The sequence below is a fragment of the Humulus lupulus genome, chromosome 9, assembly GCF_963169125.1.
Source record: "Humulus lupulus chromosome 9, drHumLupu1.1, whole genome shotgun sequence".
In the NCBI taxonomy this organism is placed as follows: domain Eukaryota; kingdom Viridiplantae; phylum Streptophyta; class Magnoliopsida; order Rosales; family Cannabaceae; genus Humulus; species Humulus lupulus.
The window spans coordinates 174,865,655-174,877,620 of NC_084801.1; the positions used below are offsets into that span (position 1 = coordinate 174,865,655).

The 11,966-nt window shown below is 33.3% G+C and overlaps 2 protein-coding genes across 2 annotated transcripts; both read right to left on the minus strand.

The window, feature by feature from the left end:
• Window positions 1–311: 311 nt before the first annotated feature.
• Window positions 312–5,058, minus strand: LOC133801195 (neutral ceramidase 2). Its single transcript, XM_062239363.1, has 10 exons — window positions 4,831–5,058; window positions 4,132–4,457; window positions 3,779–3,987; window positions 3,118–3,462; window positions 2,593–2,857; window positions 2,226–2,496; window positions 1,994–2,119; window positions 1,736–1,799; window positions 1,372–1,541; window positions 312–1,197 (listed from the first exon to the last, which is right to left on the minus strand). Exons 2-10 carry the CDS (start codon window positions 4,452–4,454, stop codon window positions 649–651), a joined length of 2,322 nt encoding a protein of 773 aa, XP_062095347.1. The 5' UTR covers window positions 4,455–4,457; window positions 4,831–5,058; the 3' UTR covers window positions 312–648.
• A 2,881-nt stretch (window positions 5,059–7,939) lies between these two features.
• Window positions 7,940–9,604, minus strand: LOC133801196 (large ribosomal subunit protein eL33w-like). Its single transcript, XM_062239364.1, has 5 exons — window positions 9,464–9,604; window positions 9,325–9,360; window positions 8,994–9,222; window positions 8,855–8,897; window positions 7,940–8,123 (listed from the first exon to the last, which is right to left on the minus strand). The coding sequence occupies exons 1-4, from the start codon at window positions 9,493–9,495 to the stop codon at window positions 8,856–8,858; spliced, it is 339 nt and encodes a 112-aa protein (XP_062095348.1). The 5' UTR covers window positions 9,496–9,604; the 3' UTR covers window positions 7,940–8,123; window position 8,855.
• Between the last annotated feature and the right edge of the window lie 2,362 nt (window positions 9,605–11,966).

An 11,966-nucleotide genomic window follows, 5' to 3' on the forward strand; every position in this document is an offset into this window, starting at 1 on the left:
GTGAGAATCCTAATGGACCACTTGTTGGGCAGTGGGCTGATCAAGGTTCCAACTTCTTCTAGCCACCCTATACGAGCTTTAAAAACCCAATAAATGAGTGTATAATATGATGATAAAATTTCATGTAATGCCAAAATCTTGGTATAGTTCTTTGCCATGTGAGTGATATTCTAAGGTACCATTTCCCACTGTACAGATCCATACCATAAAATTTGCTTTAAAAGGATGCCCACAATGCAAACCATAATAAAACTTGGTAGTGAAGAGAATAATATGAAGTTAAAGATTGCAGAATCACAACAATAATAATCTAATGATCAAGCAAATATAATCAACTATTATTTGTTTTAGTCCACTTTTTTTGTTGGATTAGTAGTACAATCTCCATTGCATGCTTGTCTATTTCTGATGAAGCAGACTAGTATTCATTCCCTGCCTGTAAATATATAAAGGGTAGTTTTCTATTGTTGATTTCCTAGTTTTGGATTTCATTCCAGCAACTACAATAGATTCAGTGCCAGAAGCAAGACCATATAATTCTGTGTTCTCTTTGTTAAATAAACTACAAGAATATATCATTGTTGGTCCAAACAATAAGCAAAGAAAAGTATGGACTGAATGAAGACTTTTATGTGCTTTGCAGCCTCCTCATGCCACTATGAAAGCGCTGGAAGAACCTGTAAAATGGCGGACTGACCCAAGAAGTGCTTTAGAAGCACCAAAATGGCTTATCCTGTATACACCAGAAGCTGCAGATTCTGGGATCCTCCACTCTATGGTTGCATAGCTCTGAGGACTAAGTTTCTTGGGTCTTGACCACTTGAACCGAAGGCTGAAATCATCGTCATCATAGGCTGGACTCCATGTCATGTGATCCTGCATATACTCAACCAGTGCAAATGTGCCCTCAGTCATGACGTCGTTCCTGGGGCAGGCAGACCAGAAGGTGACTGAAACCATGCTACCCCTCTTGAAAGTGGACTTTGGAGGGACATCAGTTTTTACATCTCCAAAGTTCACACCAGGAGGAGTCAAGTCCACTATAACTGGAGGCAGTAAGCTGATTTGTTTTTCGAGGAGGTTTGGAGGTTGTGGCCCTGGTTCAATGGTTTGCCCACCAATTAAAGCTGAGGCTAGACTTTTGAACTCTTCAATGTAAGCTTCAAGTGTGTGTGGTCCAAAAAGAGTGGAGGCTCCCTAAAATTTAAAATACTGATCAGAATGGAGAAGGGGAAGTTTACTTCTCTAAATTTAGTATTTAGCTCTATGTGATTTACACATTAACAATTTCAGTAACTTGAAGATACCATATTTAATTGTAAGCTATAATTGTTGTAACATGAATTATTGAGAGAAATAGTTAATGCAGACCTCATATCTCTGAACCTGGTACTCCTCAAAGGTTGTAACGTACTGTGAATATGTATTAGTCAACCCTGCTATGACTACATGGATGTTTCTGTCAAATTCACCTTTTCCTTCATTAATAAGCACTGTTTTGACAGCCTCACGAAGGCGTCTGCCAGCCATGGTTGTGAACTCTGAAGAAAATAATTGTTAGATGTGCATGAAGAAATAATCTAGAAGACATCAAAGAAGAAAACTACAATGGAGATTTTTGACTTAAGTTCCTGCTACAGAGAAATGAAACAGTCTCATAAACATAACTAATACAGTTCTTATGTTTGATTCTATCACAGAATTCGTTTGAATTACTTGGTATGTAATCTTCTACCTGCAGGTACACTGAGAATGACAAGTTGCCCAATCTGCAAAATCTGAACTGGAACTATTGAGGGCTGCAAAATCAGTTCATTACATAAGTTTGAGCACCAACATCAAATCCCCCATATTCAAATAAATTGCAACAAATTTCATTTCAAAGTATTACTACTTAACTAATTTAAATCTTTCACACCCAATAAATAGAATGTAATGACTCATGCTTTTTAAACTGAATGTATATTAATGTGAATCAAAATTAAATACTAACAGCCCAGTCATATGGCTCCTTCATTTCCCCAGTATCAAGAAGAATAGGCTTGGGACGCTGACATTTGATTTGCTCTTGTGTTGGTGTTCTCAGCACATTTCTCACTAATCTCCAAAAGGCATTCCCCTAAAAAAGAATCATTATAAACATCAGAAATAACTAAGACAATTTTATCATTAAATAGGGATTTATATAAATATCACTCAAACATGAAGCACCATAAACTTTTTACCTGATCATCTCCCTGCTTGAAATCAAAAGCCCCCGGCCCATCAGTGGTTCCTGCTGCAAATGCAAAGCCCAATGCAGCAGGGCATGTTTCCACTACCTTAACACTCCCTCCTGCTTGAGGAATTGAAAGCTTTAGTCTGGAAAAGTCTATGTATGCATGACGGTATCTAATCTTCCTTATCAGCTTCTCAGTTGCTGTGTCAAACAGCTCTACTGCTTTTCTAAATTGCCTTTCTCCAATTATACGAGTGCTCTCAAATTCATCAGGGTATCTGCAAAATGAAGATGAAATATGGTTTGAAGCCATTTCATATAGTATAGCAACAAACATGCTATGAAAAGTCTCTAGAAACCAGAATAGAATGTACCCTGGACCGCGACCATAACATAGTTCATTTTTGCCATTGCAGGTACTGTGATCAAAATCACATGGCAATCCAGTGTCTATGCAAAATGCACCAAGAACATTGGGGCTAACATCCCCGCAATTCGATTGGCAGAATGCAGATACAAATTGAGGCCTGTCAGGTTTCCTTAAAGCATTCCTGACCCTCTTAGATGAACTCAAAAGCCTTGTCACAGGCTGCCCTTGGGAAGACTGAAAGGAGGCAGCAAGTTTCATTAATTCATTTCCTGTATTGAAAGAAGATATACTTGTTATGAAGGAGACAGCATTGTCCATTCTCAATGAACCTTTCTTACTGTTTCATCATAAACAAATAGGCATGACTTTCCATTCTCAATGAACCTTTCTTACTGTTTCATCATAAATATATAGTCATGTTATGTCCATAATCTATAACTATAAAAACAATTACCTCCATACACTTATCAAGCAATTGCAGATTTATGTATCAAACATTACATAAATATGACAGGAATAGAGCGCTTACTATCTATGTTGGGATCCTGAAATAAACTTGAGACCCTTCGTGGGACACTGTCAATTCCAGACTCATTGAAGTTCAGATTTTTAGAAGCTTTCTGTTCAAACCAATCCTCCATAAATCGTGCTGCAGCTCCTTTATTATCACCACTAATTAACGAGTTTGTACGGCTCATGGAAGTTCCATGAGTTGCAAACCAATTAAAGGCACCTACTGGACCCCAATAATTATCTACAAACTTTATCAAAGTCATGTCTTTATCTACATCATACTTATATCTACTTCGCTCAGTTGCAGGATTGTTGAGATAAGAACTAGGACTGCGGCTCACACCAGCATTTAAGAGCTCTCCTGTTATACAATACAAGAAAAAATTCAAGAAACCTTTCAATGTAAAATCTTATCTATCTATAGAAGAAGTGCACATTCACATGCTAAAGTTTAATTTTCTTCTAGATGGAATGCCATACAACAGACTTATTAATGAATGAGTAATAACCAACAAATTTTCTGAACAACAGTTCTGTGATGAATCTTTCTTTCTTCCATGGATTGAGGAAACAGTAGAATGAATACAAATTATGCTGATTGGTTTAGAGAGGATACACCAAAGAATGTAGGATCATACATACTGGAAATATGAGTCAGTATCTTTCATATTCCTTACCTTTGTTCACAAATATTGATCCTGGTCTAAGATTCTCATGAGCTTGTATAATGCTTTTCTCAATGCCATCAACAAGAACGTCGAACGACTGACGCACAAATCCAAGAGATGTTACAATGTACACAACATATTGAAGATAGCCTCCGGGGCCAGCATGAGTGTGAATACCACTAATGGCAACATTTTGTTCTGTATAAAGGTCCCCATATCTAGAAGAAAGATAAAATACCACCATCAAAACTCATGGAAAAACAAAGCATCAAGAAAAAATGTAATGATTCCCATTTCAAGATGGTGCAATTTGACATACTATAATCAAACATAAAGAAAATTATGTATAGATTTCCTCTTACCTTGCTTTTAGTCTCTCAAGTACTTTAATAGTAACAATTTGGGAAGCCATACAAGCATCAAGGTTTACAAAAACTACACGATTTCCTTTTGGCTCTGCAGCTATAAATGTTCGAGCTCGCAATCTGAAGTGAATCCCAGATGCAATTTGCTGCAGATTAGCATATCCCATCATATTCACATCTGCAGCTGGCCCTGTTATGTCATAGCTCCCAAGACCAATCAAATAGGAGGAAGGTGAAGAAGCCCCTTCAGAATTAGGTAGAAAGAATGCCAGAATAAATGTGAACCAAACAATTCTAGAAGGAAAAATCTTCTTCTCCATTTCCTGGAAGAAAACAAATGAAAAAAAAAAATTCAATTTTTCCAACTTACTTAACAGACATAAAAAGTTCAAATTTAGGATAAATCAGATATCCCAAAAACAAGAAATGCAAGATCAATGTGAATGTAATACTAAGTTGGGGAAAAAGAAATAGAAAAACTAACATCCCATACATGATTTTTATGAAAAAGAAGCACAATATTCACAAACTAAAAGTTCAATCAACATTTATGAGGCAAAGAACAACCAGTATTCACATTGTTAGTCTCCTCAATATTTATACACACACATTATAAAACACATGAACAAAACATTGAAGGTGAGAAAAATCAAAACGATGGAACAAAAGGAACAGAATTTCAGATTGTGGAAGCACCTCTAACAGTAGGGAAGCTCAAGATTCTGAAAAGGGAAGAACTCAAACCATGTTGAGCAAAGCTCTGTTTTTTTTGTTATCTTTCTTTAGAACAGCTTGCTGAGACAAATATAAATACAGGGAGAAAGGGAGAGAGAGAGACTGACTGTGTGAGAAGGTGACCATTTACTGCTTTTTTTTCATTTACTTCAGAAACGCAAGAAAGCTCATTACTTGTGGGGTCTGCGAAAAGAGGAAGCTACTATAATGTGTACAAAACTAAACCCAATAAATGAACAGACAACAGTATGGGCCGTAGTTATTGTTGGAAAGCACGGCAACCATCATCTCAAAACGGTGCGTTGCATATGCAGAAGACAATCACGTTTGAAAGAGAAGATGCAAACGACAAGTCGTATCAGGTGTAGAATATAAGGTATGAAAGGCTTGAAAGCAAAGGTATGTTCTTGGTAAGCTAATGATTGCAAAAGCCATATAAATATGCGGTGCTCCACTAAGAAAGAAAGTCACTTGTTCACATTTGGCCAAACTCACAGTTGAGTGAGTGAGTGAAGTGAATGAGTTGAGAGCTTTGGTGTTTGTGGTAATGGCAGCACTTAGAAGCAGTCAGCCAAGAGCCAACCACCACCACCACCACCACCATTCACACTTAACACATTTTCACTTTGTGAATACGCATGCCTTAAAATCCATAAGAGAAAACAAAGCCAAACGTATAAACTAATGAAAGACAGATAATTCCACCGCAGCACGTCTGACGTTTTGGATCACAACAACAACACCACACTCATAAACAGTGTAAGTTTTGGTCTAAATTTTGAGTGTTGTGTTTGCATAAGTATTATTTTAATATTAATGTTAGTTTATGTGAATATTTTAGTATTAATAATAGTAAAGAAATCTGTATGCGTGTGAATTGGATGGTATACAATATTAGTCAACCAAGAAAAAGAATGCATGTGAAGTGGTACGAATGGTAGTAGATTGCTTGTGAACATTCAAAATTATTAGGGTAGGTATTATTAGCATGCTTGGCTAAGAAATGTCTTAAAGGAAAGTTTTATATATCACCATATATTGCGATCCAATACATAATACCATTTAAAAGGCTAATTAACATGATACAGTAAAATATAATTAATTATTTATTAAAATTAACAATTTTTTAATTAAATAAATAAAGTTTAATAATTAGATACTAAATTTTGTCATAAAAATTAATTATATACTAAATAAAAATTAAACTAAAAATATACATTTTATTGGCAAATTTTACCCTTGATATATTATCAATTTCTCGGATTAAAATAATATATATTTATTTAGTACTTTCTTTGTGTCAAAATCTATTTAGTAATAAGTAGATAAGATAAAATTGCATGAAAAATAACATGTAAAGATTGCAAAATCGTCATTTTGTACCTATTTCGTTAATTATAATTAACGCCCTCCAAAATTCTCAAACACCAATAATCCATATTCCGTTACCATTTAATTCTCAGTAGCACTCTAATCATTAAAATCACCGCGAGACTCACCCCAAGTCCCGAACTTAATCCCGTTATGACTAAACCGCTACTTTGCATTCCAGATCGTCTCATGCTGAATGGCTCGAACAAATCCACATTGTAATGTGGCATTATCAATTAATCACAAACATGCACCAAAATACACAATTATGCACTCAACAGGCCAAATTACCAAAATACCCTTATAATAAAATGTGAACCCATATGCATGCATTTAACATCATATTATAATACAATTCACATAACACATGCATATAATCATTTAATAACATAATAAACTAATTATGGCCATCCCGGCCTCCTAATCAAGGTCCTAAACCTTATTAGGGATTTTTGGGCATTACAAGTGCTATCTCCGTCCCCACCCCATTTAACATTCGGAGATTAAAAGTTATTCCCGTCCTCGCCTCGTTCCCCATATATACGGGGATTCCCCGTCCCATTAGGGGCGGATCCCCGCAGGCCCCGTCCCCATGGGGAAAATGTGCATCCCTGATTGTGCTCCAATGCACGAGAAGCAAATTAACTAAAAAATGTCAACAATTCATTTAATGTTATTGATAATATAAAAAAAAAAAAAATTCATTTTTTATTGTAAAAAAAGTAGTAATTAATTGTTAATTAATAAATTAGTGGCAATATGGTAAATAAAAAATTTGGCACATGTTATATTTTATATCAAAGTTGGTTCATGTTATATCTTGTGCTAAATTTGACATACTTTTTAGAACATCATTTAAGTGATAATTTTACTAAAATGTGCTAAATATAACAATAAATCATCTTTTTGCCACTCCATTAGAAATGCTATTATATTTTGTGCCAAATTTGGCACATATTTTGCAACACCATCAGAGTGTATTTTTTTAAAATGTGCCAAAATATAGCAATACCCCAATATTATTGCACTCTATTAGATATATTTTATCTCATTATTTGTTTAGATCTGTGTTTTAAAAAATTAATTTATGGACCTTATGTTTTGTAAAATAATTCAAATAGGCCCCTAAATTCAATTTCGATAAAAGAAATAATTGAACTAAAATTACAAATAATTTACCAAACTAACAACATAATTAAAAAATTCAAAAAATAATTTGGTAAAATACAAAATTTAATGTAACAAATCACAAAATCCAAAATAGGATAAACTTATATTAAGTGAGGCCTATAAAATAAATTTCTCTTTTATAAAAAACACACAAATAAGAAATTACTAAATTATTTTTATAAATTTTTATGTTAATAATTTAAAGAATATAGTAATTTTAAAATAAACCTATTTTCATGGAGGAGTTGTGTTTTCTATCTCCTTTTTTTTGTGCTATTGGTTTTTTACTTCGTACCAAACATAGGGCAAATCCAACATGTGGTGATGATAGATGATTGATTCGCTTATGTGATTATTTTCATTATTTCCATATTTTGACAGAAATACTCCAAAATAGCTGTGGTCCTCCTTTTTTGGGGTCAAAATGACCTTACATAAACCTATGCTTGATTAGGCTCAATTCAAGGGAGACAGCCCGTTAATGGGATCATTAAAAGGGAAGCAAAGTATAGTGAGGTCTTTCAAAACCGGGAACAAAAAATTGTATCAAAATATCTGAAAATCAATACCAATACAATAACAAAGGCACAATAAGTAGCTAGCGTTCTTGCTGAGTACAGATCTGGAAAATTAAGTCTATTAAACAAAAATAAATCCAAAACTCGGTTGTCTCTCCTTGCAGTAGTCCACTCTATCATCTAAATGAGGAACACCTACAAGCCAAACCAACAAACGGACAGTTTTAACATCAGATCAACAGAAGAATGCCAAAAATCAAATACCATTACAAAATACGCATCTAGTATCAACTCATACATGCCTTGCAGATCAACTTAGGCAAAATTTTCAGAGCACGAATTAAGATAAGTTATACACCTTAATTTCATAGCAACTCTTTATAGCTATTTCACGGCATAGCAGTATTAATCAATGAATCATGATCAATATAAAATTTCCACCGTATAGATTAATTCCTGTGCAAATCCAAACTAACTTTTAAATTTAGGTTAGTTTTTAAAACAACTGTGGCATAGCATGAACATACTAGATTTAAGTAGCATAAAAATGATAGATAACAGTCATAACAATCTGTGGAAAAAGACGGCAAAGTTTATAGAGAAATTTAAACTAAAACAATTACTTCTCACGTATACACATTTTATTTCGGGGAGACTATCACCCAATACAGGTCAATTAGGTTGCTTCAGCAACACAAAAGATAACAGTATAGCTCATTGACTTTAGTTTCTGAAAATGAAAAGGTTTCATAGATAGCAGAAACCATAATGTCATGTCATGAAACACAATCACAATAACTTCAATACAACCGCACACCCAATAAAGAAAAAGACTTAAAAGCCACTTCACATATACAAAACCAGAATTTATATGACAAGTTTAAACCCACATTGAAATCCACTTCAAGCAATAGCGATGAAAGTACCTCATATGTTGCTGGGATACATGAAGACTCTGACCCTAGCACCCTGTTCAAATGAGAAAAGAAAGAAAGAAATGAATTCATATACTCAAGCTGAAGCGAGAATGGGCAATGCAAAAAAGACCCAAAACAGAAAAATTACCATGGATTTGGGAGGAAGGTTTGACGTGAACTTAGCACGGACGACACCACTGTTACCGTGAGGTCTAATAACCTTTCCCCAAATGCAACGGTAATGGCTACCGTCCTTCTTCACCTTGGCCTTGTAAATGTAAGCCATTTTCTTCCCGCAGTACCATGCTACCTCCTCCTTTGTGTTCACACCCTCGATCTGAACCAGAGAAGTGGTTGGGTACTGATTCGACTTCGACCTAAAAGATTATCACACACAAAAAAAGTACTTAATCAAAAAACGCCCATTTCTTCAGGTGTGTACAAAATTCAAAACAAGGAAAGTACGAATTTCTTCTTACCTTTTGTATCCAAGAACTGTGCCTCGCACATAAAGCCTGATAAAACAAAAATGGAATCCAAAAATATCAGTAAAGAGCAAGGATTTCATGGATGATAAGATTTAAAGAACCTGATAAGTGGAAAAGATGTTGTAATGACCTGACGCGCTCTCCTTGGCGACCCTTCACCATTTTCGATCGAAGCTTTGTTCTGAACACTGGTGTATGAAGACGAAAATCGGAAACCCTAGCCCTAGTATTGGATGAGAAATATATATACCAGTGTTGCGTGGTTTGAGATTTAAGGTTGTTGTCGTTTATCAAATACGGTGTCGTTTATTAACACTAGTTAAAGAAGTCACAATGCACGTGACATTTTTTTAAAAAGATTATAGTGTAATTTTGTGATCAAATATATATATGGAAAAGTTCTCAATGGTTATTACCCATACATGGGTACCTAAATAAATGTGCAAATATGCTGACATAGCATGTAGGTGACTTGGTACATCAAGTTACCAGCAAGTAAAGATTCTTTTTTTTTTGGCATAGACTCTTTTTTTTTTTGCATTAATTTCGAAATTGACTTTTTTTTTTTGGTCATTAGGAATGGTGATTCCAACCAATAAAATGTAAGCTCTCTTTTCAAGTTTTGAATTAATTTAAAATTTTAAAATTAGGGTTTCATAATAAATGCACACACATTTCTTAAACTCTCTATTCTTCTTCTTCTTCTTTATTCAAAGTAAAAAAATAAACATAAAAAAATCAGAATTGCACCATCATTTTTGTGAGCATGTGAAGAAGAGAAAGAAGAAAAAAAAAACGTGTGAGGAAAAACTAGAGGGGGAGAGAGAGAAAACGCATGGGAGTAGAGGGGAAGGGGATGAAGAATAAAAGAAGTAGATCTAAGGATTTAGAAGGAAGGGTTGGAAAGAAGAGACAAATTTTTTATGATAACTCATTGTCTCATAATCGAATCAGGTCAAAATTGCTTTTAGATCGTGCTCGTCGGTATAGATATCCTATGAAACGTTTGGAGTCGTCCTCTTCAATGTTCGAAAGTAGAACTCGACGTTGTCTTCATAGTGAGTCTTATTGTTCTTTTTGTAAGGTAATATCTTCATATCTATATATGTGTCTATGATTGAGATCTCATTTTATGTTTATGTTAGAACAATTCGATTATATTTTTCTAAAATATTTTTTCTATTTAAAAATTAGGAATACGAAAACCATATATGTGTAGATGAGGTAGACCGTGATGTTCCTTTCCCACCATGGAGTTTTGTCATACCTGATGAAGATGGTGATGCAATGACCATTAATATACCATCAGATGTGAACAAAGGGAACCTTCAAATTCCAGACCATGAAAAATGGAACGAAGAGGATTTAAATTTCTGTGTAAAATTGGATGTTCATGTTTTTGTTTATGATCTTCCTCCACAATACGATTTTGGCATTGATGGTGACGTTGATAGTGAGGAGTATATGGATAATATGACTATTAATTTTGTGGCGGCAAGCGAGCAATCCATTGAAAGATTGGAGAAAGTTTTGATTAAAGATGATCAAATTGTATGTTCTATTTGCTTTGAAAATGTTTATGTTGGTTTGGAAGCTACAAAGTTACCTTGCACACACACATATCATGAAAAATGTATTGTTCAGTGGCTACAAACTAGTAAATTTTGTCCAATGTGTCGATTTGAGATAGTTTAAAAAAATCATTTTTATATTTGTTACACAAATTTCAGCATGTATTAAATCCTATTATATACTAATAATCCGAATTTTATTTACAATTTTTACATATAATTTCGAAAATGTGAGAACATTTGAATTTCAATATTTATATAACAAAACATTGCATGTTTAATTAGAAAGACTTATTCATTTGAAAGATACATATTCATCTTCCCAATAAAATAATAAAAATAAATATAATAGTTATATATTTATAAATGAATTAATTCATATTCATTCTATCAACACAACTTTATCTACAATTATTAAATGACATGTTCACATTAAAAGGCAAAGGTTCATAGAACCTATACATATTTTTGAAATACCCTACTGTAATGCAAAAAAAAAAAAAATTCCAATAATACTTTGAAATTTATAATTTTGTACATCAAAGATAATTATTATGGATGTAAATTGTTCAACTTCCCATATTAATTTATGATATTCTCTATTTTTTTATTAATTTTTAATTGTTATTATCTAAATCCTATTAATTTTTATATTAAATGCACATCTTCATATTTAATTACTCTAACCAACTATCTATAACCTAGCATTAAAATAAAAAAAAATTAATATTGCACAATTGTGGTTCTCTAAACCCTAATTTCGAAATTTGTAATGAAAATTTTGAAAATTATAACAATTATATTATTACACATTAATTAGGGTTTACACTAATTACTATTTTGAACAATTAATTATTGAATATATGTTAAATATTAAATGCACATCTTCATATTCAAAGACTCTAACCAACTATCTATATCCTAGCATTAAATAAAAAAAAAACATTAATATTGCACAATTGTGGTTCTTTAAACCCTAATTTCGAAATTTGTAATGAAAATTTTGAAAATTATAACAATTATATTATTGCACATTAATTAGGGTTTACACTAATTACTATT

Coding starts and splice junctions, on each gene's coding strand:
- LOC133801196 (XM_062239364.1), bottom strand. CDS start 9,495: ATGGTGAAGGGTCGCCAAGGAGAGCGCGTCAG. Junction 9,361..9,463: donor CGCCAAGGAGAGCGCGTCAG/GTCATTACAACA, acceptor TTGTTTTATCAG/GCTTTATGTGCGAGGCACAG. Junction 9,223..9,324: donor ACAGTTCTTGGATACAAAAG/GTAAGAAGAAAT, acceptor ATAATCTTTTAG/GTCGAAGTCGAATCAGTACC.
- LOC133801195 (XM_062239363.1), bottom strand. CDS start 4,454: ATGGAGAAGAAGATTTTTCCTTCTAGAATTGTTTGGTTCACATTTATT. Junction 2,858..3,117: donor TCAGGATCCCAACATAGATA/GTAAGCGCTCTA, acceptor CTTTCAATACAG/GAAATGAATTAATGAAACTT. Junction 1,800..1,993: donor AGGAGCCATATGACTGGGCT/GTTAGTATTTAA, acceptor CTGATTTTGCAG/CCCTCAATAGTTCCAGTTCA.